This window comes from Gobio gobio, assembly GCF_949357685.1.
Source record: "Gobio gobio genome assembly, chromosome: 10".
In the NCBI taxonomy this organism is placed as follows: Eukaryota; Metazoa; Chordata; class Actinopteri; order Cypriniformes; family Gobionidae; genus Gobio; species Gobio gobio.
The window spans coordinates 37780853-37807334 of NC_137116.1; the positions used below are offsets into that span (position 1 = coordinate 37780853).

The 26482-nt window shown below is 39.1% G+C and overlaps 1 protein-coding gene across 1 annotated transcript in view; it reads right to left on the reverse strand.

Moving 5' to 3' along the window:
- grid2 (glutamate receptor, ionotropic, delta 2) overlaps positions 1 to 26270 on the reverse strand; it is a gene marked incomplete at both ends in the record, with an annotated part of 524276 nt that extends 498006 nt beyond the window's left edge. Inside the window, one exon of the mRNA XM_079827346.1 lies at positions 26183 to 26270. Coding sequence (XP_079683472.1) covers positions 26183 to 26270 — 88 coding nt within the window. The remainder of the gene's footprint in view (positions 1 to 26182) is intronic.
- Positions 26271 to 26482: the final 212 nt, after the last annotated feature.

The following is a 26482-nucleotide window of genomic DNA, read 5'->3' on the forward strand; positions in this document are numbered from 1 at the left end:
AAAGCACTCTCTCTTTCTTACAAACAAAATTAGTCATTCAAGCATTCAGTGCTAGATCATTTAGATGAAAAGAAATTCCCTTTAATTGTAAACAAATAAACTCAGATGGAAAAGACAAGCATTTCAAGCTGGTTACTTGAAATATGATGTCACTGATCTGTCATTGAGAATGGTGTGCTTTCATCTCTGCTTTTTTCTTTCTCTCTTGACAGCAAAGAGACTCAAAACTCATGTCTAACTTTCATTAACTTCATATCATATATTAAGGTTTTGACAGGTTGCATCACACCCACTCATTGGGTGTCATGAAATGTATTAGTATGTTGTTAATTGTATCGTTATGACAATATCGGTGATAAGTTGCAAGAAAGAAAAAAAAAGATGTAAAAATGTAAGCTTCAATGTAAGCCTCTGCTCTTGGCACATTTTATTATGTATAATTAACTTACACTTATTATTTATGGCTCAATGTGACAGAACACTTTCTTGTGACAATAGCAACAATTATTAAATTGAATTTGGTGCTAGTTAGTGTGAAAAATTATCAAGCAAATATGTTTAAATGCATTAAATCACTTGATGAAAATATAAACAGCTAAAGATATAAATTGTATTTAAGCCATAATTTGAGTTAATGTATATGCTATTATTACTGTAAATATGGCAGGCATATAAATCACAGATACTTGAGGTCCTTTTACTAAAGCATCAATCGTTTCATGCATGGCAAACACTTTAAATACAAAAAAACACTTTTGAGTACTGCTGTATTTTATGTACTGAAGCTTGTGAATAAATACGGTATATTGTTGTTCTTTTAGCCATATAAATGTGTTCGGTTCTTTATATAACGGTCAACAATCACTACACGAAACAAGACCTCACACCATGATCCTGTCATGGTCCCTAAAGCAGTCAAAATTCAAGGCACAGAAGCTCAATCACAGCAAATACTGACTCAACGCATGCACTCTACTGTAGATCCAGATCTCTCCGGTGGTTTCTCGTGGCAATCTCATCAAATGACATCTCATTAATCTGTGCTCTGCTTACTGTAGATCGTCACCTCAGTAGGGAAAAAAGATAAACAAACAAGTCCCAGATTACACGTCGTGCGAGCCCGGGCTCAGCCATTAGTGCTCATCATCCCTCAGATACCACAGGCGATGTCATAATTAAATCAGTCTGTTTGCTTTTCTCGGTGCTCCATCTGAATGTATTGTTTTCATATTTCTTTTGAGATGCGTCTCAGAGCTGAGGCCTCCCAAAGCTGCCCATTTGGCATTTCTGAAATTGATTTGGGGAGAAAAACAAATGGCTCGACTTGTGTTTACGTTCTAGCTCTCTCCATTTATCAAACCCAGTCTTTGTCCTCCTGAATCATTCTGTTGTTTGAAGGAAGAATCAAGCATTTCTTCATACTCAGGTAGGAGCCCACCAAGACTCAGTTTTGATTGACTGTATACACAGTTACTGATGGAGGGACAGACTTTTTCTAAGTTGCGCTATTCATCTCACCCTCATACCGAGCATGTTGTTCTGCATGCTTAGAGGAGTAATGACGCCTGAGATTGTTTTCCTTGAGAGCTGCTAAAGGTATTAAGAGACAGAAAACATCACAAACTATAAGGAATAAAAATACTTAATTCACACACTAAGATTACAGTTCCACTTATTGCAATAGGATTAGGAGTAATCTAATTTTTCTATCACTTGGATGTATAATAATATATACCGATCAGACATAACACTTAATATATCCTAATATTGTGTTGGTCCACCTTTTGCTGCCAAAATAGCCCTGACCCATCGAGGCATAGACTCCACTAGACCCCTGAAGGTATGCTAGCACCAAGATGTTAGCAGCAGATCATTTAAGTCCTGTAAGTTACAAGGTGGGGTCTCTATGGATCAGACTTTTTTGTTCAGCACATCCCACAGAGGCTCAATTGGATTGAGATCTGGGGAATTTGGGAGGCCAAGTCAACACCTCAGCCATTCTCAAACCATTCCTGAACCATATTTGCTTTGTGGCAGGGTGCATTATCCTGCTGAAAGAGGCCTTAGGTAGGTGATACGTGTCAAAGTAACATCCACAAGGATGGCAGGACCCAAGGTTTCCCAGCAGAACATTGACCAAAGCATCACACTGCCTCCACCCCATAGTGCATCCTGTGTTCCCCATAAGCGACGCACACGCACCCGGCCATCCACATGATGTAAAAGAAAACGTGATTCATCGTTTTTTTTTCTGGACACTTGCCAAAACTTGTATTATAGTGATGCTCTTACACTACAAAATGAATCTCTTACTGTATTTACAACAGTGAAAGCATTTCGTGAGAGTGCGAAGTGTTAACAGTCTGCCATCTGCTCAATGCTCATCACTGCAACCTTCCATGTGATGGGAACAGGGGCGTTTCTAGGATCTTCATTTTAGGGGGGCTCAGCCCCCAGTGAGGGTATGAAAAAAAATGGTAACACTTTAGTTTAGGGTCCAATTCTTACTATTAACTAGTAGCTTATTAGGATGCATATTAGGGTATTGGCTGTTTATTTTTACTTTTAAAGCAAATATTAACGCCCTATTCTGCATGACCATATTGGACATCCCTTAATCATGTAGGCATGTACACATCAATGTAGGCAGGTTTATAATCACTGAGATCCCAAATGTGAGGTAGTTAGGGGGGTTCGGGGGCTTGCCCCCACGAGAACATTTTTGATTTCCATGATCTATGTGCATTTTAAGATGTTCTGAAGGCCAAAAAATTTGATAACAATAGCTTGAAAACCATGTCAGTGGGCAGATTTAACTGATAAAGTTTGTACATTTTCATCAGTGAAAACAGTAAAACATTTGTTTTACTGATATTTATATGTTTTATGAATCATTTTTGTAGACATGTTAATTTACTGAAGGCTAACAGGAAAGCTAACTAAATTTATTAAATTAATTCACAATATGCACACATTCATTACTAATCTTATGTCCAATACAGGCTGAAAAAAGCTGAGCTTTTTTATTTACCGAAATCTACAAACGGAATTATATTAATTTACAATATGCACACATTCATTACTATTAATCTTATGCCTAATCTGAAGAAAACGGCTTTGTTAATATTTATTGTTTGTTAATTATATTATATTATAAATTACATTACATAGGCCTATTTCAAATCAAAATGGCAAAATTAGACAAAAGTTTATTAATTTGCATGAATATTTTTGTCATTTGTTTAACATTTCTGACTTAAGGAAGCAGCTGTCAAATATGAAACGTTTAGTTTAGCTACATATCTCGCACTTGACGTTGAGTCGCGCTGCTAAGATTCGCACTCAGCCTCAGCTGTGTGAACATAAAGCCCGCCTACTCTGATTTGATTGGTTTTCTCAAATATTTTGACATTGATGAGCTATGACAGACCAATGAGGCTCAGATCAACGCTCAAACCTCTGCTTCTGACGTGCGCTCTGCTCGACGCCGCTGTGGATTGAAGAACACGCTGATTAAAAAAATGGGACGAACCGAAGCCTCCCGCCAGTTTCATTTGTTATAAAGGTTAATCACAAATTTTTTAGGGGGGCTGGGCAGAAGTTTAGGGGGGGCTGAAGCACCCCTAAAAAGGGCCTAGTGACGCCCATGGATGGGAATATAATGCAATAATCAATACTTTTCACCATTCATTAATTTCCACATCTTTAAAAGTAAAACATTAGCAAAAGTATTCAAGAGGGTTCAACATGTAATACTTATTTCATATGCAAAGATGTCAGCCAATCACAGCAGTGGGTGTTAACACTGAAGTCTTACCGCAGACACGCCCTTTTCATCAGAGCGTTCACATCAGAGGGCTAAAATCAGGGTAGAAAATAGCCATTTATTTTTTAATTATGACCATTTTTGATGTAAAAATCATATTAACATTATAAGTGCACCTCAGGAAACAATATAAAATTTAAAAAAAATCCAATTAATGAGCCCTTTAAATCGTAGCACTTTATTTTACAGTACTGTTCCCCATGTACATACTATGTACTTACAATAACTATAACCAGGTAATAACTAGGTACTAACCTATCCCTAAACCTAACCTTAGCCCATGTAGTTACCTTAAAGTATTTTCATAGGCAAGTACATTGACTGTATTTATTTACATGTAAGTGCACATTCTGTAAAATAAAGTATACCACCATTTAATCGATCCAGTGCGACAGTAAAGGCTTTTACATTCTTTGAACAGTTGAACACAATTTTTTTTATCATGGTTTCCATTAAAAAAAATTGTTCGAATTGTTTGAAAAATTCGAATGTTTTCAACAGTTATAATAATAAGAAATGTTTATTGAGTACCAAATCAGCATATTTCTGAAGGATTGTGTAAGTAAGTAAGTAAACTTTACTCTTTAAACTATTTATATACACCTATCACAGAAAAATTTAACACTGAAGACTGGAGTAACGGCTTGTGAAAAATTACATTTTAAAATATATTAATGATATTTAAAATTATTAAAATATTCAGCTTGGCCATATATAGGGAACTGTGACAGAGTGATTTAGGCTCCTGCTGTACAGAGAGCTGAATGTTTTCTTGGTTTAATACTTATTTACTTTATCTTAATTTTAAAAGGACAAAACACAAATCAAAGTAATTTATTGTTACTGTAATATACCACCGTTAAGCTCAGGTGATTTGCAAAAGCATCATTGTGTTCCCTTTATGAACATAACACCTGAGATAATGAAGACTTGTTACAGCCCCAAAGGTTAATGACTATTCGACTAGACACTCAATCATCTTTGAAGGTAGCTATAAAAAAAAAAAAGAAGGTCTATGACTGGGCCATATTTACTTGGTCAACAAGCACAATTTCAATGCTGGAATAAGAAAGATGAGCTCTGCAGCAGACATGCTTGCAAACAGAGCACATGCACAATCATTTTTACTGCTGCTCCGTTATAAAATACACCCCATATTGTGCTCTCATTTTATTGCTCATACAGACCAACACACACCTTATATGAAAATCAAATGGTGTATCGTAAGCTCAACATCAACATCGAAATGCACAGCAGCACATCACAGCCACAGAGATGATAACCCACTGAGTGTCTCTCGTGACACATTTCCTTTGGAAATCAGTACATTTGACAACATCAAAATCACTGTGTGACAATCTTTTTAATTGAATTTTGATTGCTGTGAAATTCTCACCCTGTGTGGAGACTAGGAGATGAGCACTATGAAGTAGGCAGGCAAAGCTCATTATTTCTTAGCAATGTAAGGGAAGCTACTTTAAAACCGCATCTTGCCAAGCTACAAGCATCTCACAATTGAAAGAAGTTGAGCTAGAGTTAAACTACTGCTTTGGAATATTAGCCAGCTAAACTAGAATCTACTTACAAAACCTAAGGGGTTGTACCTTTAAAAATATGACTACAACAAATTACATATACATACAATTCACTGCCTTTCCAGCTGAAATGAACAGTAGATGCAGTAAAACATCAAAAACGTTCATTCCTTTTCACACTAATTATGATTACAGGGGCAGATTATTGATTAATAAAAACTTGTTGCTGGGTTCTTGTACAATACTATGTTATGATCTCAAAACGAATACATTTCAACATTTACATCACATAACCAGCTCCAAATGTATGGCTTTACTGACATAGTAAACTTGCTTGATAGCGCGTTGCACTCGGGTACGAGTTCTGTGAAACGGTAAAAGAGACTTGTAACTAAAATGGCATAGTTGATTTAGCTAATGTGTTTTTGTATCTCACATTTGCTTTTGTTAACACTATCGGCTAGGTTTAGGTTTTTAGTGTAGGTGATACGTTAATTTTCAAATCCAATAGAGCAGGGGTCCTCCAGAAGTTTCTAAGGGGTCCCCAGAAAATTTCAGAGAATAAAAAGACAAAGCAAAAATGGATAAAGTCTACCAAACATTCTAACTGTTTAATTTCTAAATGTTTCTCTCCTTTCTTGCCGTATACATACTTTCCAGAATTGTTTGCTTTGTATCTTTCTAGTGAGATTTTCTCACTATAGTCCCCTTTATCTTGCTCAATGGGGTTGTAAGGCAGTATTCTTAACGCAGTACGTAAGCTGCTTACATATATTTATTGTGAAAGTTGCTTATACACATTTTTTTTAATTGAAAATGTTCTTCTTCAGGTTAATACCAACATTAATTATAGTCAATTTGAGTTTGGAAACAATATGTTACTCTACAATATGTTAATCTTACTATTTATCTAACAGTTTAAATGTTTTTTCATACATAAAAATATAGATGGATTTTAGGAAGGAAGGGGATCCCTCATATGTCTCCCAGTAGTCAATAACTGTATCCCTTAAATCACCAAAATGACATATTTAAGCGTCTTTTCCTGTGAGAATTTTTGTTCTTAAAATAGCTTAAATGTAACACTACACCCTTATCCCTGCCTCCACTCAAACCAGCTCAGAGATCCACTCGGTCAACTTTTGCGTCAAGTTACTGTAGTAAACGCTGCACAAAGGTATCACTCTTTATAACGTCGGACACATAACTGTAATTAATATGATTAAAGGGTTAGTTCACCCAAAAATGAAAATTCTGTCATGAATTACTTACCCTCATGTCATTCGACATCCGTAAGACCTCCGTTCATCTTCGGAACACAGATGAATATATTTTTAGTTGAAATCCGATGGCTCAGAAAGGCCTCCATTGGCACAATGCATGCAATTTTATGGGTCTTGAGAGTGTAAAGTGCATTGTGCCAATGGAGGCCTTTCTGAGCCATCGGATTTCAACTAAAATATATTCATTTGTGTTCCGAAGATGAACGGAGGTCTCACGGGTATCGAACGACATGAGGGTAAGTAATTAATGACAGAATTTTCATTTTTGGGTGAACTAACCCTTTAACCTTTTGCTTGACTATGTTATCAAACAGCTAATAATGTTTTGCTAATGTTACACAAACCATGTTCCTGTTCGCCATCTTAGTCTGCCTTCTAAAAACCAGTATCCTTAAAAAAAGCTTTGAATATCATAAAACGTCAATGGAGAAAGGCATATAGTTCATAATAACATTGTAATATACATCATATACATAATTCAGCCGCTATATTGCTAAATGTACACAACTTTTCATATCAACAGAAAAATATACTGGGATAATCTGGCTTCTCTTGAGACCCCCCTGCTTCAGATAATAGTTAATGATATGCTAAAGCCCGCCCACACGTTGACGTGATTGGTTACAAGGTTTGTAACATCAGAAACACAGGCGATTTCAAACAGTGTCTTTGCACTGCAGTTTTAAGGAGAAAATACTCAGCAATGGTGTTGACTGATGAATTTGCACGTTTTGTCTGAAAGCATATATTTAAAAAAATTCAACAAAGGGGGATTTTTTTTTAAAGCCAGATTAAACTTTGGGGGAAATTAAACGCACTCCACAAACATGCCAGAAGCAAAATTAATCTAATGAACCTGAGTTACAAATTGGACTTCAAACTCGAGCTACAGTATTGTATGAGATAGAGAGGGTTTTGTGTCTCAGTTGACTCAACAAGGCTGCAATATACCATGTTGTCACGCTACAGTGCTACTTGTTGGATAAAGTATCTTGTTATTGGAAAAGCTGAGCAACTGTCACGCTAATGAAAATGTAGTTAAGGTAGTAGTGCTTCTGCTTTTTGTTAGCTACGCCCCAACACTGTAGCTTAGTTTGATTTGCTAATAAGCAGCTCTACTGCAAGTGTCCTGATATATTTCAGCTACAGTATTCATTTAGCAGAATTTGGATAGCGCAGAACTGGAACGACTCAATCTTTTGATCTTAGAACTACTAGAAAATTCCAAGTTTCCATTTCCACTACTAAGGGATTACGAGGCATTAACCATGCAACTGCTACAGTCCTGACAAAGCTAGCTTCTAATCTTATTAGCATCCTGTTCTTTTACTCTCCACACAGCTTGAACTAGTGGATGTTTTTCATGTTTGATTAAAAGACAGATATAAATATAGTTGAAAAAAACGATAAAAATGTTTGAACTATTAAACCACAGATCTAAACTGAGCATATGTCAGATTTAGCTCAGATGAACAGATACATTGACACCATTACATATTAAATGAATGCCAACAGATCAGGTCAAATTCTACTCCCACACTTCTAGAAATATTCCCATATTAAAGTCACTTTTGAGGTATGAATATTTCATCCACTCACGCAGTGTTGAAATGCAATATTGAAGCGAACTGGAATCCCATGTTCTGGTTTAGAAAGCTATGTAAAGTAGTTTCTCACTGAGCTTTTCCCGGGATCCAATTATCAGTGGAAAGATGGGTGGTCAGAAAGCATGGCAAGGTGGTGGAGAATTTCTGCGATGAAGACGGAAAATAAAAAGTGTATTTCGAGGATTTGCATCAGCCTGTGGGTTTCCCTGTTTAAAGTGTAGGACAAAAACTCTGAATTCAGCAATCAATACAAATTAACTTCTATTCAAATTCGATTAGCTAGTGACTCAACGAGTCCTTGTGGGAAAAAAAGAGACCGCAAACTTTGACTATCCAATAAATGTGAAGCAGGCGGTGCATTTTGCTATAAGGAAGCAGCCTTATTTGTTTCCTTCAAAGCAATTTTAAGGCCTGTGATCAGACTCTCTCTAGGGAGTTCAAACCACATCAGTGTCCTCCCAGCTGGACAGAAAAACACAAGTAGCACAATTTGAACTGACCAGAGGAAACAAGGGACAAACTGACCGACGAAAATGCCACCGTTTTGGAAAGGGCAACAACCGCTAACAGCGACAGTCTCCAATCTGTTGTTTTCCCCCTGCGATTCCATATGGAAATTACATTATGCCCACATCCTCCTGCAGGCCACCGGCGTACATGCAGCAGTTGTTAAAGCCAATATTTAACATTTATGTTGTCAAAATGTATATTTGTAGCTATAAAACAAAGAGGTCTACAAAACCTTGAAAAAGCTGCCCGTTAGCATTCCCTTTTTTTCTCAATGGCACTTGCTTTGCTGGTGCAGGACCCCTCAGAAGTAGGCATTCTGAAAAAATCTGCCATCTTTAATCATGGGACAACAGAATTACCAATTACCTGAGCCATAAATGCCATGTGATAAATTACTCTGGAGCTGCAGAAAAAATGATCACTGATTGGCAGAAGTAGAATACTTAGACAGTCCCAAACCCTTCATTAATGACTATCATGAGCTATGATGTAAAAATATGTCTATTTAATAGCTCCCCAAAAATAAAATAAACAGACAGTAATAAAACATCTGCTACACTATAATGATACACAGATGACCACCTTCCTAATATTGTGTTGATCCCCCTTCTGCTGCCCAAACAGCCCTAACCCGTCGAGGCATGGACTCCACTAGACCCCTGAAGGTATGCTGTGGTATCTGGCGCCAAGATGTTAGCATCAGATCCTTTAAGTCCTGTAAGTTGTGAGGTGGGGCCACCATGAATCTGACTTGTTTGTTCAGCACATCCCACAGATGCTCGATTGGATTGAGATGTGGGGAATTTGGAGGCCAAGTCAACACCTCAAACTCGTTGTGCTCCTCAAACCATTCCTGAACCATTGCACGTTTTGTCTGAAAGCACACCGTTTCATGAAAGGGTGTACATGATCTGCAACAATGCTTAGGTAGGTGGTACGTGTGAAAGTAACATCCACATGGATGGCAGGACCCGAGGTTTCCCAGCAGAACATTGCCCAAAGCATCACACTGCCTCCTTTGGCTTGCCTTCTTCCCATAGTGCATCCTGGTGCCATGTGTGCCCCAGGTAAGTGATGCACACACACCTGTCCATCCACGTGATGTAAAAGAAAACGCGATTCATCAGACCAGGCCGTCTTCTTCCATTGCTCCTTGGTCCAGTTCTGATGCTCATGTGCCCACAGTTGGTGCTTTCGGCGGCGGACAGGGGTCAGCATGGGCACCCTTACTGGTCTGCGGCTATGCAGCCCCATACTCAACAAACTGCGATACACCATGTATTTTGACACCTTTCAATCAAAACCAGCATTAACTTGATTAACATTAATTTGAGCTACAGTTTCTCATCTGTTTGATTGGACCACACGGGCCAGCCTTCGCTCCCCACGTGCATCAGTGAGCCTTGGCCGCCGATGACCCTGTCGCGGTTCACCACTGTTACTTCCTTGGACCACTTTTGATAAATACTGACCACTGCAGACCGGAAACACCCCACAAGATCTGGAGTTTTGGAGATGCTCTGACCCAGTCGTCTAGCCGTCACAATTTGGCCCCTGTCAAACTCGCTCAAATCCTTACGCTTGCCCATTTTTCCTGCTTCTAACGCAAAGGACAAAATGCTCACTTGCTGCCTAATATACCCCACCCACTATCAGGTGCCGTGATGAAAAGATGATCAGTTTTATTCACTTCACCTATATATATATTGTTTTTATCAAAATAAAACAAAACATTGAACATTGTTGCCTTTAAATGGCTGTGAATGAACAACGCTTTTGACCCAGATAGTTTAATTACAGCATCAGGAGCTAATGGGGCCATGCTAACCAACAAAACCTTGACCTCCAGGTATATAAACAGCATGAGTCCTATCAAGAGAATAGCTTTGAAAATATTTCAGGAGCAGCTTTTACATAATAATCTGTATGCATGTCTAATATCAGTGATGGAGAATCATGAAAGAATGCTACAATCTCAATTGATGCCAAAAATCCTTTATGCTTTACAATATTTTTTTTTTTGCCTCTGGTCACTATAATTGTAACATACAGGCATAATAATAACCCCAGAGAATTCCTAAAGCCATTATGATAAATACACTGGACTATTTTCTTTAAGCGTGAGCGCCTATGCTGAGCTTTGTGTGAAGAGCGATATCCGATAACAAGAAAAGCAATTTCCCTGTCAGATGACATGAATGTGAGCAGAATGGGGAAACTCTAAATGAGAGCTGAGTAGATGGTGGCTCAACATGTTGGCAAATTGCACAGCGGACTGGCTGTGTGACAGACTGACAGGCCATTGCAAGCAGATCAAACAATCCACAAAACACAGCTAATTTCACTCCAAGAGAAAAGCAATGCGTCATTCCATCCCCATTTGCCCATTTTCGGCCCCTATCTACTAACACTTCCTCTTCAGTTAGATTGGTCGACCCAGCTCTCAAATTGCCCCTATAATAACACAGGTTTGGTGGTGCAAGCCAATTATCAGACTGCAACACGATGGGAAAAAGGTTGAGAGACCTGAACTCTGTAGGGACGTTAGATTGTTCCTTTTCACCAGCGCAATTACTAGGAGACATTTTTAGCTTGGGTGAAAAAGTATGGTGTTGTGAAGATATTCAATATGGACACAAATTAATATCGCAAGTGTATTTATTTAGGTCTTTACGCTTCATTGACCATATGGCGTTGCCGAAGCCACGTCATCCAAGCTTCACAAGCAACGCATTGCATGTGTGAATTACATAAACACAGCAACACTCAGCCACAACACAACTGTTTGTAGGTTGCCAGTCAAGGAAAACAAATAAGGACACTGCATTTTCACACAGAGCAAAGGCCATAGGAGCTAAAGATGCACAGAGATGAAGTGACATGCACTGAGTTATGGGAAATCAACACAAGATCCAAACTAGCCAGCCAAAGCGCTGGTGACCTGACTGGGTGGTCACACGGCATTAAACAGTGCAAATGAGGGTGATGCTCAAGGCTCCAGGAGGATGAGAAGGGATGATGGAGTAGGTCAGAGGGGCTGTTTTAAGCTGTGAAACTGGGGTAGAAGCAGAGGTTCAAGAGGCGATCTCCCATACTGAAGGGGTCATTTGGAAATGGCTAAGACTTATGAAGTAATCAAGCCGAGAGCAGCAGAAGAGTTGGTCGAGCTTGAGTGCAAGGGTGAGTGTGAGAAAACTGGTAAAGGTAAAGATTCAAAAAGGTAATTGCACCTGACAGAAGCTGAGCAGGTTTGCCCTGTTTAAAAGTGAAGCATGCCATTTTTTTCCAGTTGAATATGCAGGGACAAAAGTAAAAGAAAGAATTTAATACTTTTATTCAGCAAGGATGCATTAAATCGATAAAAACGTTGATAAAAGACATTTATAATGTTACAAAAATCATATTTATCAACGAGTTCTAAAAAATGCATCACTGTTTACATCATTGATAATAATACGAAATGTTTCTTGAGTAGCAAATCAGAAAATTAGAATGATTTCTGAAGGATCGTGTGACACTGAAGAATGGATTTTAAAATATATTAAAGGCACAATATGTAATTTTTGCCACTGGAGGTCGTTTAAAAAATAAAAAAAAAACGCGTAGCTTGATGGCGGCTTGATTTCTCTGAATTATGGGAGTTGTTGTCTTCACTTCTACAGCCAGTGGAAAAGAATCTGATGGTATTTGGGGCAGAAATCATATTAATGGAGGAGCTAATATATTAAAGATTTATTAATGTTACTGCAGTATGAAGCAGGGTGGGGCTGAAAGCCATTAGAGTGGAATGAGGCCGTTGGAGCGATTGCTAATGAGAGACGAGTGCAACACATGGCACGAGAGCAGTGGAGCTTTTATTATGCCGCAGACGCCGTTTTATCATATTTGATGCATTTGAGTGTGTTGAAAATTGTTATAATGCTACCCTGTGCGTTCGCTCGGTGGCTACTATGAGACACTTATTGCACACTGCAGTAAACTAGATCGATATAAGGCATGGTAAAACATGGTACTCATGGTAAATCAAGAAAGCGAGTTTCAAACTAAGACTGACAATTATTAATTTTCTGTCGATGAATGTATCCAAACAGTTGCTCAAATAAAACGTAATATATTAAAGCATCTTTGGTGTTTCCATGGTTTCTACAAAATAAAAACGGAAATTGAGGGTAACGCGGGTATGATGTCATTGAGGCGACGAACGGACATGGTCAGTGTCCTGGTTAAAATGGCTTATTTCTCTGGATTTAAACATTCTTGGAAACATTTGGGATAATGTAAGTACACAAGTCAACAAAATATTTAACCTTGTTCTAGTGGTTTTTGGACATTTTAATCCAAAAATCTTACATATTGTGCCTTTAAAAGAGTTGCTTTAAATTATAATAATATTTTAAAATATAAACTTTTTAATTAGGCATAAGAGACTTCTTTCAAATATGATATATTGATACTTTTGCCCAGTTCACCCTTCACCGCAAGTTTGATTGACAGGCGATCAGACCAATCACATCGCCAAATCTGCCGTTTTGTCCGACAAAGCCGTCAGGAGAGTTTTTAGATTAACATCGGTGGACTTGAACTTGGAAAAACGGTGTGTTCTGACGTCTTTCTGCGGTTGAAACAACATTTCTTTTAGTGTTCACTCATGTTTATTTCATGCTTAACAATGGTTAACGAGCAGCTTTAACTGAGGTGCTACAGCGATCACGACACATTAAAAAGCCACAAAACGGTATTTATTGTTTAATTTTTTTTTTTAAATGACAATTTCAAAGTTGAGACTTTGTTTCATATCAAAAGTAACTTGCTCTGGCCTGCCTGTCGGCGTGTCGTGAGTGTCCTCTTTGCTCTGCGATGTGTTTTCTCTATGTGAGAACAAGCACCATGGCTTGTCGGACGTAGCAACAGTAACTAAAGGGGGCGGGTCTTTGCAAACGGTCAATTCAGGAACATCTGCCCCTAGTGGTCGGGACCATTTCTGTTATGTTTTGAACTTTGAACACATACTGTATGGTACATTCCGTTTGGTGATGCTAATGATACAGAAATTACACGCTTCACCTGTATGGACAGAAGAGGTTGTATAACCTCTACACACATAATATAATAATTTTGACAAAAAAACACAAGTAATCGACAAGTAGGCTACCACATTGAAATAAACATGACATTTTTAAGATGACAGACTGAAAAAGTATTTTCTTGTAATAATGTACTCAACTATTCTGTTTTATTAACAACTGAGCTTTTTGTTCAGTGTAGAATAGTAGTTCTCAATCAGCAAACTTCCAAGGGGGGCTCAGCATGACTTAAAAAAATCATTTAAAATGAGACAAAACAAATATTAAAATAAACCAAACCAAAACCTGATGTGCCTTGCAACAAAAAGGTCAAGAATCACTGGTTTAGAAATTTCTAGTGATTATATTTCTACAGAATCTAGTGTACTCCCATGACTCCTGAGTATATCACACATACATATGATTATTACAATATTCTACAATGCATCACAGAGTGGGTTGAGCTGGTGATTGCTTTTGCGAGATTAGCATGAAATACATTTCGTTTTGTCTTATTTTCCTGCGTCATCTAATTCAACACTGAAATAAAGCCTTATTCTTGCCTCACACTATAATCATCAAATAAAATGTGCAACCATAAGTTTGGTGTTATTTGAAAATCATGGAAAAAGGCTTTTACTGTGTAGAAGCTGAGAGGGAAAAAGAAGATGCTTCTGTATTCTTGCAACAAATAATCAAACCAGTAGTACTTTATTACAGTCAACTTCTGGCATAAACAAGAACTGATTGGTTGCTGTGAGCGTTTGAGTGTCAGTCCTAAATCGTATCCAGTTTTAAGCGCTCACAGACGGTTGTCCCCTTCAACACGCCCTATTAGCCAGAATATGATGAGGAACCCTGTTTGACACAAGTTACAGGAAGCTAAACTTGCCAATAAGTACATTAAAGCAGATGCAGCTAGGGACAGAGTCTGAGTCTGAATCATGTTACCGCACGGTCGCCTCAAAGTAAACAACACAACAGACTTTTCCTCCTCTCTCGTACCCTAAAGGGAAGGGTTTATCCTCTTTTCATGGTGCATTAAATCCAAATGGAGGTTGTCCCAAGAGCAACATTACATAGCAACAAAAATGCAGAATCTCTAGCAAGAGCCTGAGATCAGTGTTTTAGCCTTGCACTTGCCTGGCTGGGAGCCGAGCCTTGAAGCTGATGCAGTCTTGCCTATTGGAACAAAGCCGTATTATCCAGCAGCAGTGTCTAGAAGTAACGTCCCACTGACTTCCATTTTCTCAGCATGAATGTACGGCGGTTTCACTGCTTTCGCTACTATAGAAACACACAGGTTATCGCTGCAGAAAACAACTACACTTTTAAACAACTCCTTTCTCTGTTATTGTTGTTGGTCTACAATACATCCTGATTTTCATTTCCTGTTTGCTTCAGATAAACACACCTGATTTAATACCAGAAAGACACAAATCACATCCTCGTAACTAAATTGCATCTCTCGGTGTTATTCGGCCCGCTATATACGCAGTTACCTTGGAGCTGCTGTTGTTTCCAATCATTAAAACGGCATTATGTGTGTGCTGTCATTTTGTTACCTTTATTGACCGAAGCAGAGGTCTCAAAAATAATGAGGCAAGGATCTACAGTGGCATAAGTGGGGGAATTGACTTTTACAGAGAACAAAGGCAGATGCCTTATTTCAGGGTCAGGAAAAATCAGAGGAATTAGTGAGACCAAACAACAATATCCACACGATTTAGAGCAGGCTTTTTCCAAAGAGGATTTAAAGCTTAACTTTTTAAGATTTACAAGACTTATGCTTAGAACAGATTAATTGAATAAGGTATTTGCATAAGTATTGCTGCACAATTCACAACTTGTTATTTAGCATGCACAAACATATTAATATCAACCATCAGAACACTAGGAAGCCTGTTTTTCCACCTTCAAGAAATAAAATCAATTGCAAATGTATTTCTCATACTTTATATATCTCACAATTGAGACTTCATAACTACATTTTAATATGATCTTATAATTGCAACGGTATATCTCACAATTAAGACTTTATACTTCAGAACTTCTTTTTTTTATCATCTTAAAATTGTGACTATTTCTCATACAGTAATTGCAACTTTATTTCTCATAATTGCGACGTTATTCCTGACAATAAAATTTTTATATCTCACAATTGGACTATTTCACATAATTGCAACTTTTTTCCCCGCATGATTGTGACATTATATCTCAAACTTGAGACTATATCTCACAATAGCATTTTGATTTTTTCTCACAACTGTGACCGTTTCTCATAAATGCATCTTTATTTCTAATAATTTGGACTTTATTTTTCACAATGTGACTATTTCTTTAAAAAAAAACAGAACAATTACTTGCAAAAACAGACGTCCACCACCGACTCGCAGAGTAAAAAAAAACTGTCTATGCAAATGAGAAGACAGATTTTGTTCTTTTTTTTTTTTAAACAAGGAAAAGTGCACCAGTTTAATCCAATAGTGTCTGCAGCAGACTTGCTCTTGCACTCTCAGACTTGCACTCTCAGACGCCTGCGCTTCCTCTGCAAGTGACCTTACTTGCAATCGCCACGTGCATTCTCCGCTGCCTGCAACGCCACTTGTGGATCATATCCGATTCTGAATTACTTCCAGCTGAGTTCAAAAATCATTGCCGTATGTATAAATATATTTTGTCAATATATAATTATATGCTATGTTTAGACTTTAAATCGCTGATATGTAATAATTAAAAATTATATTGATTTACAAACTGCTGCTCTTTTTGTGCTGACGCTAATTATCATGGTTGTGGTAGCCAACAATGATACCACTCCGTTACTATCTTGCATACATACAGTAAAGTATTTTGATGGAATGGTGTTAGGTGTTAGGTGATGGAATTGGTGTTATTGTATTAGGTTTATTACATCGCTTAAACACTGAAACCACAGTAGGATAGCTTATCGCTAGCCTGGCTCCGGCCTCCTACGTACTTCCGCTCAATTTTCATTTTCCTCCAGTACTCCGTCTGGGACTGCGGTATATTCTTAGGTTTTCTCCGAACATGTCGTGCGCTAGTTTGAGTTGTAGTTCAGTAATGGCGGCGGAGAAAGATGCGAGCGAAGCCATTCATTCCGTTGTGGCACCGCTGCCAAATATCCAGAAGTTAAAGCCAGAGCAAGAACAATCTTAGCTGAGTTTTGTTGGTGGCCATGATGTTGTGTACCGGGAAAAGTTTGATTTTCCAGCTCGCTCCGTTAGTGGTGAAGGAGTTGGCTGAAGCCCCGGTAAGTTAATTGTTTCTCGTGCGGTCGGAAGGTATTGTCATCATTTACAGGGGCTAGTCAGTGATTTTATTGCCGTCCGTCTCCCACCACCCGCGTAAAAATCCCCGGCCGAATTACCTTCTGTTTTAGACAAACACCAAGATGTGGTAATTTAATTGCTGTCCGAATCCACATCTCTGAGTTTCCAAGAATATATCACTTCAAAATTCACTGTTTATATCCTTTTTGACCCCTGCAGAGCACCGTGCGGTTGCGCTGTAATTTGGATGCATTTCTAGACTTGTATTTCTTTAAATGCTGGCAAGTATTTTCAAGAGCAATATATTTAATCAGCGCTCAAAAAATAAAAAGAAGAAAAGCACGTAAACATTTGTATTGGGCCATTATTTACGGCAGCATTTATTCTCATCATACCAAGCATATGATATTTTATTTACAGCATACAATCATGTTATGGACCACGTGAGCAGCGCGTTCCCGATCACAAAACTCTCCCCTCCACCGTGAATAAATAACAATCCGGTTTTATCACTGAGGTGGCTGCACATTTATTTTTACGGATTTCCGTGTGAGAAATAAAGGCGAACGGCGCATGACATACGTTAGCGATTGGTTATGGCAGATCCAGAATAGCTCTGGGCAGATCCAATAGTTTTAAACTTCAACAGAGTACCCGCCTTCGAGGAAGTAAACGCTTGTCAATGGAGAGTGGCCAGACTCTCTGTACAAATGAAATGTACGAGAGTCTGGTAGGACCAGGCTAGCTTATCGCCCACGTTTTGCCAAAATACTGAAGGAACAAGACCAAGGAGATGGACAAGTTATTGAAGGCTGAATTTTCAGAGTAAAGGAATGATGTTCTGGAACCCTCCGACTTTGTATCACTCAGATATAGGACATGCATATGTTCCTTGAACAAGTTGTTGATACAATGACTTACAGTTTTCTACTGTACATCGCAAAAACAATTACAAAAAGGGATCATCAATATTGATTTATTATATATATTATATATATATATATATATATATACACACACACTCACCTAAAGGATTATTAGGAACACCATACACCATAAATACTGTGTTTGACCCCCTTTCGCCTTCAGAACTGCCTTAATTCTACGTGGCATTGATTCAACAAGGTGCTGAAAGCATTCTTTAGAAATGTTGGCCAATATTGATAGGATAGCATCTTGCAGTTGATGGAGATTTGTGGGATGCACATCCAGGGCACGAAGCTCCCGTTCCACCACATCCCAAAGATGCTCTATTGGGTTGAGATCTGGTGACTGTGGGGGCCATTTTAGTACAGTGAACTCATTGTCATGTTAAAGAAAACAATTTGAAATGATTCAAGCTTTGTGACATGGTGCATTATCCTGCTGGAAGTAGCCATCAGATGATGGGTACATGGTGGTCATAAAAGGATGGACATGGTCAGAAACAATGCTCAGGTAGGCCGTGGCATTTAAACGATGCCCAATTGGCACTAAGGGGCCTAAAGTGTGCCAAGAAAACATCCCCCACACCATTACACCACCACCACCAGCCTGCACAGTGGTAACAAGGCATGATGGATCCATGTTCCAATTCTGTTTAAACATAATTCTGACTCTACCATCTGAATGTCTCAACAGAAATCGAGACTCATCAGACCAGGCAACATTTTTCCAGTCTTCAACTGTCCAATTTTGGTGAGCTAGTGCAAATTGTAGCCTCTTTTTCCTATTTGTAGTGGAGATGAGTGGTACCCGGTGGGGTCTTCTGCTGTTGTAGCCCATCCTCCTCAAGGTTGTGTGTGTTGTGGCTTCACAAATGCTTTGCTGCATACCTCGGTTGTAACGAGTGGTTATTTCAGTCAAAGTTGCTTTTCTATCAGCTTGAATCAGTCGGCCCATTCTCCTCTGACCTCTAACATCAACAAGGCATTTTCGCCCACAGGACTGCCGGATACTGGATGTTTTTCCCTTTTCACACCATTCTTTGTAAACCCTGGAAATGGTTGTGCGTGAAAATCCCAGTAACTGAGCAGATTGTGAAACACTCAGACCGGTCCGTCTGGCCCCAACAACCATGCCACGCTCAAAATGGCTTAAATCACCTTTCTTTCCCATTCTGACATTCAGTTTGGAGTTCAGGAGATTGTCTTGACCAGGACCACCCCCCTAAATGCATTGAAGCAACTGCCATGTGATTGGTTGATTAGATAATTGCATTAATGAGAAATTGAACAGGTGTTCCTAATAATCCTTTAGGTGATTGTATATATATTTATTGTTTTAATTGGACAGCAATACATTCAGTCATGTCTGGCAACTTGACAAATAGGTTTTCAATATCATTAGGATGTATAAAAATTAAGTTAACAATCTATTTTGGGGAGGAAGCGCAGGTGACTGAGAATGCAAGTCTGAGAGGGCAAGTGCAAGTCTGCAGCCAGACCCTTCTTGTTTAATCAGGGGAGCGTGTGCAAGAGAGAGAGAGAGACAGATGGTGAAAGAGAAAGTGACAAAGCTTATCACGAGAAGGCAATAAAATCAAAAGTGTATGAAAGGAAAAACATGTTCTCTGCAGTACAGACTGAGCGCTTTCTTTCTCAGCAAACGGCTACCTGCAAATGACTGTGATTCACAATTCAATGACAGTAAACAAGCATATGACAGCACTGCATTTCACACATCCAGCCTCACTTACTGCCACCTACAGGGGAGTGACTGCATAAGAAAATGTAAGAAACACCTAAAACTTAACTTGTGTGCTTTCGAAGCAGATCAAAGCAGAAAGCTATTGAATGGGACCAGGTGGGAAGAAAGAGAGAAAGATACAGACAGACAGAGAAAAGAGAGAAAGCCACAGAAAGAGAGAAAAGTCAAAGGAGGAGGCCCAAGGCTTCAGGTGAAAGAGCTTGCAATGATCAGAGATAAGTTCTCAAAGGGGACTCGCTCCCTTTAGAGCGGAGCTTGAAAGGTGGCTACACCGTATTTCAGCATGCTTGTTTACAGCAAGACGTCTCGCACACATTCTAGGAGTTTTAGAAATCTTACAACGGATTAAACATCTTTCCTAGAGTAACAGCATTTGTTGGTCAGGAACCACCCATACTTTTGTGTTCAGCCAACATTTTTACAACACAAGCGTCACATTTGCATGGGGATATTATGGACAATCGAATAGCGGTTATTGAGGCGAAACACTCTTTTCAAGCCCATGTATTGTAATTGTAACACTGCAACAAACCATAACGCCCACAGCAAGCCTTGATTGACGTGTTCAGCGTAGCGCTGCATTGCAATCAACTGGGAGCCTGTGTAGTACTAAACAAACTGGAAATCACTCAGTGTCTTAGTGTCATGAATTCAACGAGACAATAGAGGAAAAACAACGTCTCTCACGTTCTCAAAATTTCATGACAGTGGGTAGATCCTCCCGAAACTTCAAAAGTAGAGCACAGAAAGACGGACGCATTCAGGCAAACTTTCTCCTCTTGTGTTCTGATAACATAATCTGAGAGATTTACCGACGATTTCACAGACAAGGCTTAAACCTATCCTGGACTAACATGCATGTTTGAGCCGTTTTAACTGAAAGCAACTTACACTGACATATCTTAAAAAAATATAATCGCTCTCGTTGTTTCACGATGCACACCAGTAATGTTTTTATTTCTAAGGAATGTTTATAAAAGCTAATTTAAAAAAATTCTTAATTAAACTAAGGCCTAATCCTTGCTTAATCTAAGACCTGTCTGTGAAACCAGGCCAAAATCAAAACAAAAAAAAGAAGAAGAAGAAAAAAAATGCTGAACATGAGAACTGATAAGCAGAAAATCAATTGTAAATTAAATCCATCACACATCCTCAAAAAACAAATACTCTGTAACACAGATCAGGCATAACATTATAACCTAATATATGTTGGTCCGCCATTTTACTGCCAAAACCACCCTGACCCGTCGAGGCATGGACTCCACTAGACCCCTGAAGGTGTACTGTGGTATCTGGCATCAAGATGTTAACAGCAGATACTTTAAGTCCTGTAAGCTGTAAGTGCACATCCCACAGATGCTTGACTGGATTGAGATTTGGGGAATTTGGAGGCCAAGTCAACACCTCAAACTCATTGTCCTCCTCAAACCATTCCTGAACCATTTTTGCTTTGTGGCAGGGCACATTCTCCTGCTGAAAGAGGCCACAGCCACCAGAGAATACCGTTTCTATGAAAGGGTGTACATGGTCTGCAACAATGCTTAGGTAGGTGGTACGTGTCAAAGTAACATCCACATGGATAGCATTGCCCAAAGCATCACACTGCCTCCGCCGGCTTGCCTTCTTCCCATAGTGCATCCTGGTGCCATGTGTTCCCCAGGTAAGCGACGCACCAAGCCATCCACATGATGTAAAAGAAAATATAATTCATCAGACCAGGCCACCATCTTCCATTGCTCCGTGGTCCAGTTCTGATGCTCACATGCCCACTGTTGGTGCTTTCACCCGGTTCACCACTGTTCCTTGCTAGGACCACTTTTGATAGATACTGACCACTGCAGACCTGGAACACCCCACAAGAGCTGCATTTTTGGAGATGCTCTGACCCAGTCGTCTAGCCATCACAATTTGGCCCTTGTCAAACTCGCTCAACTCCTTACGCTTGCCCATTTTTCCTGCTTCTAACACATCAACTTTGAGCATTTGTTGATGGTAAATGCAATTTTCTTTACATTTTTGAATTACAGATCATTGTGCGTTGTTGATGCACATGACATTACATGATAGTTAATCCACAATTATCCGTTCAAAAATATGTGAGGGAAACCGAAGAAGTGCCAGAGAACCATTAACCAGAATTTATCTAAAAATCCAAATGATATTTGAAGGGTTCTCTAAACCACAGATTAGTGATTTAGAAGCATAAAAGATCAATAGTTCCCTAATGGTTCTGGGAAAAATTCCAGAGTAAGAAATGCAAATGTTACAAGCGGCACCCCTAGAGGACAACCTTTATTTTGTCACACCTTTGCTGGCTTTTCAATACAATTACTCCTTTCATAAACTGAAAGAAACAAAAGTGTTCATGTGAGCTTAAAGGGATAGTTCACCCAAAAATGAAAATTAGCCCATAATTTACTCACCCTCAAGTCATCCTAGGTGTATATGACATTCTTCTTTCAGACGAATAAAATCGGAGTTATATTACAAAAGTGCAGGCTAATCCAATTCCAAGAATTAGAATTGGATTTATAGTTGCTCTGTTTTTGAAGTCCATAAAAAGTGCATCTGCCCATCAAATATCATGCACCACGCGGCTCTGGGGTGTTAATAAAGGCCTTCTGAAGCAAATCGATGCGTTTGTGTAAGAAAAATATCCATATTTAAAACTTTATAAAGTAAAATTTCGGCTGACCCGACCCGACCTAATCCAAGGATTAGCCTGGACTTTTGTAATATAGCTCCGATTTTATTCGTCTGAAAGAAGAATGTCGTATACACCTAGGATGACTTGAGTGTGAGTAAATTATGGGCTAATTTTCATTTTTGGGTGAACTATCCCTTTAATACTAAAGCTCTTTTATTTACTCATGCCCTTACATAAAATAATAAAACTTCTTTCAGAATAAAAGATGCATTTCTGTCCATGCATAAATGTACGTATCAGGCATTCTGACATTTTAAGGAGACACCAGTTGTAGTAATTATTCTTCTGACTTCAACCAAAACTCAGAATGTTGCACAATGTGCCAGATAATTGAGAACATTTCCACTATAACAGAAGGAAAGCTTCTGCTAATGCAACAATAATTCCTAGCCTAAAACTAAATCACCCAATCATCTATGGAAAAGCCTTCTATATCTAGCGTTTCAACTTTTCATTATCTGTTACAACACCTGAGCAGGCACAATGCAGCCATCCATTCCAAAACAAACACATCTTCACGCACTGCTTGTAATTACAAGACCTTTACTAGCATCGCTCCTCATTACCTCAACTTTATATTGCAGGACTACAAAGAAGGACGGAGAGAGAGAGAGAGAGAGAGAGAGAGAGAGAGAGAGAGAGAGAGAGAGAGAGAGAGAGAGAGAGAGAGAGAGAGAGAGAGAGAGAGAGAGAGATTAAGCAACACAACATGAAGGATAGTCTCCAGGCTAGCACATCTCATTATCACCATGTTCTTGGGATGGAGGCCACAGCAGTTCGGTCCAGAAATAGACCAACAAAATGGCACTACCCATCTGTCCTACCTACAATGCAATGCTCAGGATTATATTTTACAATTTCCTCTGGCTTTAGAGTTTAACATGTAACTAACCATGACTGTGCAGAGGAAAGGGATAATGATTTGATTCCCCCACCAGCTTTGATATTGTTCCCCCCCTCCATCCACTCTCTTCAGTTGCGCAATAAAAGTCATACCCGCAACCTACATTACAAGGAAAACTTCAGCCAGAACGAAACACATACTGTCAGTGGAGAGTATTGTGATATCCCCTAAGAGCCCTAGACGTGCTCTCAATATGTCAAATCTTCCTGAGAATGAGGGCGATCCATACCATTAAAACTGTCACAGACAAAATAGTCCACGCTCAAAATCAACTGTGAACACAGACAGCGGTGAGTAGACTTCATCCGAATTAAACTGGTACTACAGGATTCATACTGTGCTCCCAACCAATTAAGCATCTGAATTATGCATCTGAGAACAAAAAAAATATTGATATCATGTATATTTAAATGCTATATAGCTGAAACACAAAATGAAGAATGCAAATATCCTTCAAAAAGCATTCTTAGATGAGCAAAGAGCAACCTAGAACAGGGGTCTACAACAGGGGGTCTGGCGTTGGTGCGGCAGGGGGTCTGCCAATTATTGTTTGATCTCAGAATAACTTAAGTTATTATGTTAGAGATCAAACAATAATTGGTATGTAATTTATTTATGAATCATATTTAACAATGTGTGTGACAATTGGTCTCTAAAGGACCTGCAAAAGTGTAATACCCTAAGGATTTTTAAGTTTGGGAAGCGCATTGACGCCATTAGGTGGCGATAGAGGAAGCTTGATCAAAAATGCCAAACGTTTCTACTAGTGTTGTGATAATTGCCTAATCATCAGTCTCCGAGGCTGGAACCAACTTCAAAGCTGGCCTATGCCGTCTACTGGCACTTCTTGGTCGGTACTAAAGGGCGCATTTGAAGATACACCCGCACACTGCTGGACACTCTGAGCTCTCTACACACATAAATCACTGTGACTTTCTCAATGGGCTCCTAAAGGAGCTGCAGCATTGCGATGCAGCGCACGGCGGGCGAGATACTTCTCTTGGTGTGCACATCATTAGAAGGCTCCTCTGCAATCAAGTAAAGCGCGTGTGTGATAAAAATGCCTTCATCAGTCGTCTCGCCGAAAAGAAACGGTGTCTTTTTCGCATTCAAACGACGTCACGTTTTCACTGAGGTATTGCAGAGAACAGATTAGGAGGGAATTGCTAATGACGAGCAAAACTGTCTAAGCTATCCTCAGTGCAATAGAGTCCCTGTGAAACACGCAAAAGCATTGCACGGTGTAAAAAAGAAGGCATACTCGTTTGTTTCTATGTGCGATTAATCTTATTTATTGTTTCATATTAAGGTAGCCTGCTGTGCAAAGAACCGTATGTGGCAAAAAGCAATTCTGGATTGGGATGAAATATATTGAATGTCTTGTAGACCACCTGTTTGCTATGGTAGATTGCACCACTCGTTTTTTCCCCATTAAATGATCTCAACTTGCACCAATCAAATGAGTAAAATACGAACACAGAAGGCACTGGCAGCTGTATTTGGCAGATCTTCTATATGATGATAATACTAGATAAATAAATGAGTTATGATACGCGCATTACGAGATGACTTTTTAGGAGCCTATTGAGTTTACAGCCTATAGGCTACTGTAGCTATATCATTAAATTGTATAATGTTTGTTGCGAGTGGCCACAGGTGGTACAAATGGAGGGTCACATGGTGACAGATAATCACTGGCCCCTCCACCAGCAACTGTGACCAATCATAACAAATACAAAGCACAGTGCAATAATATTAAAAACAACGACGCAGCATTAACATAGAATACAAGGAGAAACTTTTTTTTAAACAAACGTGTTCAATTTTCAAATTATAAGGCATTCAAACTTTTAACAATTTTAACAATGTTATTGTAAAACGACGTTCTGCCTTAAATAGTGTATATAACTGCTACTAAAAATATATATTTTTACATTTTGCAGTACTATATATATATATATATATATATATATATATATATATATATATATATATATATATATATATATATATATATATATATATATATATATAGTATAGCTACTCTCAAGAATCATGTGTAGGCTAAATGGGTCATTTAGGGATGATTTATTAATGTCATTGATAAGGCGTGACTTATTTATCCAACTTTCCATGCACCACGTCATCTCGCCAACACATGCGCTACAATATTTTTTTTTTTTTTAGTGCATCAAGCTTTAATTAAATTAAACACGCGCATGCTCCCACGCCAAATTCCCTCCTGCCAAGTCGCCAGCACCCTGGCCTCCACCTCCACACAGTGGCCCCTCGGAGGAACCCTCTCTTTTACAGCTTTGATTTAAGACCTCTTGGACCCTATCCGATCTCGCGCGCAGTGCCAATCCTCGTGCCCATCGCTAAAACATGCACGCGCACTTGCGCGTTCGCTCTATCCCTTTACAAAGAGTATAACCAACACTCCTGATCTTTGCAAATACAAGTTTTTTTTTTTCATAATGTGGCGTGCATACAATGCGGCGTCGCGAGAAATCGCTTCCAGTGAAACCACCTGTTCTTCACCCGCCGTATAGGCTACATAATGGACGCATTGATGAGGACAGATGAAGATGTTCATCTCTCCAACCTGATATTGCAGCCACAGCCTTATTCATCGCGAAGCTCGGTTACAACTCGCTAAATGGACGGTGATCTGGTCTCAGCATCTCAACGAATTGCACGACAATGCATAGCTTTTTTCAACGTGGACTGACAGTCATTGATGGTGTATCAGAGATCTGAACTTACCAATGTGAATAATTGAATCGGGAAGCACGGGTTCCCACTCCAGACTCCAAAATGTGATCAGAAACAATACTGCCGGAAAAACTTTCATCTCTCCCTCTGTCAAAATCTATCCTCTTTAGGTTCGGAAAGACGTCGAAGCGAGTGTAGTTTTAAATCCTGTGCAGAAAGGCGGCTTGTCCCCCTTTCAAACTGTCAGCCGATGCTTTTTTTTCTTCTTCTTCTCTCTGTTGAAGGCGAAATCTTCAGTAACCCGGTTTGGAGAACACCCGTCAAAACATCCTGGGGCTCAAGATCTCCAAG